General features: G+C 62.0%; 1 protein-coding gene across 1 annotated transcript in view; it reads left to right on the top strand.

Moving 5' to 3' along the window:
- LOC113205060 (plexin-B) overlaps positions 1-2539 on the top strand; it is a 166148-nt gene that overhangs the window by 143426 nt on the left and 20183 nt on the right. The window contains exon 4 of the mRNA XM_052271833.1: positions 2129-2494. Coding sequence (XP_052127793.1) covers positions 2129-2494 — 366 coding nt within the window. The remainder of the gene's footprint in view (positions 1-2128; positions 2495-2539) is intronic.

Here is a 2539-nt window from a genome sequence, read left to right as displayed (position 1 = left end):
CTTCTATCCCTTCCCACCTTTCTCTCTCATTCTCTCTCATTCTCTCTCACTCTCTCACTTTTTTCCAGGCGCTTTCCATATATTAATGTGGTGAGGCTCGTTGTACCTTTCGGCCGGCGAGCCCAACACGCGTAAGTGTTTTCCCCTGTTCGGGATTGCGCTCAACCCCTACGTCTCTCCATCCCCGCCCCTCGTGTGTTGCCGTGCGAGAGAGAGAGAGAGAGAGAGAGAGAGAGAGAGAGAGAGGCGGTGGTGGTGGTAGTGTGCGACGTGTATGCGCGGTAGACTGGAATGGAAAACACGGCGGTGTGCGCGCCACGCCCCGCCCCGCCGCCCTGGAGGCTCCGGCAGGGCCGGGCAGGGCTAGGCTCCAGGGCTCCAGCCACCACAATCTAACTGGAGTGGCGCCCGGAGGCTGACTGGCTCGCGCACCGCGTCGCCATGGTTCCCGCAGAGGGACTATCTCTATCTCTCTCTCCTTCTCTCTCTCATCACATAGAGGCGGAGGACCCCCCTTGTTTCGCGCCCCGTGTTTGTTGTAAAGCAGCTTCACTTTTTAGGGAGGGGAGTGAGGTAGCTGCCGGGGATTAGCCGTGGCGGCGGTGGCTCCGGGCCGCCGTAGGGCGAGCAGGCGGTGCTGCTGGCATAGCAACACGTTGTGCTGCTCCTCATCTTCTTCTTCGTCGTCATCCCCATTTCCTCCGTCGTCATCATCCCCTTGCCCATCTTATGGCCCTTGTGGCAAAGGGAGACAATGCGCACCATTTCCTCTTCACCTACCGCACCGTGCCGGCGTGGAGGCGTGCAGGCGTGCGCGCGGGTGTGCCTATCGTCACTGACCACGGCGCGCCGTGGTGCCCGCCGTGCGCTCGCCTGCTTGGTCTGTGGTGCGCCACCCCGGACCGGTGTAGTACTCGCCTGCTTTACCTGGTCTGTGGTGGTGGGCCACCCTGGACCGGTGTAGTGCTCGCCCCGCTCACTTGACGCACTTGCCTGCAGTAGCTGCAGCTTCCGCCCGTGACTTCCGATAATGGTCGATTGCGTACCATACATCGCAGTGGTCAGAGGTCTCGGTCCGTCTGATTTATTTAGTTCTTAATATGTTTTTATTTAAACTGATCTACTTGGCCCGTGGTGCGAGAAACGGCATGCGAATGGGGGATGACATAGACACCTGAAGGAAACGGCGGGTAGGGGAGGAGGAAAATGGAGTAGTCCTCTGTCGGCACGGAGACCGACCCCTTTTGCCACTTTCCATGTTTCAGGACACCCGAAAACAAAGCGAGAGAAAGAGAGAGGGAGGAGGTAAAAGGGGGGGGGAGCAGGTAGGGAGAGCAGCAGGGGACGCGGAAAAGTAAGTCTTGTAAAAAGAGAGTGTGATAAGGAAGGGAAAGTGTGAAGGGAGCGTGGTGACTTCAGGGCGATGGAGAGAAAGGTGGCGCAGGCTCCCCGGTGCGGCGAGTGGATGAAGTGAAATGTGCGTAGCGTAGCAGAGCAGACGATGACGCACGGGGCGAGGCGAGGCGGGCCTCGCGATAATCTCGTGCCTCCCTTCTCTCTTTCTCTGGTACGCGCAGTTCAACCCCCCTCTGTGTGTCCCCCCCCCCCCAGTTTTTTCTCTCTCACTCTCGCTCGTTTGCACTCCCACAACCCCTCCCTCCGGGGCCGTGATGAAAGTGAGTTGCAATCCTTTTGTCAGGCCGTGCCCCTCCATCCCCCACCCGCTCCCTCTCCAGCTCCAAGTTGGCAGGTGCGAGGAGAGGGATCGTTAAGCCCAGGGCTGGAGTCTCGGCCCGGGCCTACGCGGCCCGCCGCGCGAGGCACGCGCGCCGGATGGGCGGGCCTACCCGCCAGACCCCGAGGTCCTCGCCGAAGTCCCCTTTCCCGCTAAGCGCCGCGAGTACCTCGTCGAGGCCCTCGCCGAGATCTTTGACGAGGTCCTCCTTCCCCCGCCTGGCGTCGGAGGTCCTCTCCCAGGTCCCTCTCCTTGCCAGGCGCCGAAGTCCTCGCCGATGCCCTCCTCCCGAACAGACGACGAGGTCCTCGCCCTCTCCGATGCCGAGGTCCTCACCCCCATGTTTGCCGTGACCTCCGTACTAACTGCCCTCGCTCTGTTTGTCCGCTACAGGTGCAGCTGACCATCCGCACGCTGCCCGAGCTGCCGCCGCTCGCCAAGTACAAGTGCGTGTTCGGCGACGCCGACCCCATCGACGCCGCCGTGACGCCGCTGGGGCTGTCGTGCCCGACGCCGGGCGTCGCCTCGCGGCCCGCCATCCCCGAGGGCCGCGACCACGTGCTCGTGCCGCTGGCCGTGCGCTCGTCCGAGACCAACAAGGACTTCGTGTCGCGCCACTTCGCCTACTACGACTGCTCGCGCCACTCGACGTGCTCGGACTGCGTGCGCTCGCAGTGGGCGTGCTCGTGGTGCGTGTACGAGAACCGCTGCGCGCACAACACCTCGGCCTGCCAGCGCACCGTCATCTCTGGCGAGAACGTGAGTACTTCAAAACTGTATTACAGTCAATATGGGCATTTATTT

This window comes from Frankliniella occidentalis, unplaced genomic scaffold, assembly GCF_000697945.3.
Source record: "Frankliniella occidentalis isolate FOCC.00 unplaced genomic scaffold, Focc_3.1 Scaffold176, whole genome shotgun sequence".
Classification (NCBI taxonomy): Eukaryota; Metazoa; Arthropoda; class Insecta; order Thysanoptera; family Thripidae; genus Frankliniella; species Frankliniella occidentalis.
This window is presented reverse-complemented; position numbering and strand designations above follow the sequence as displayed.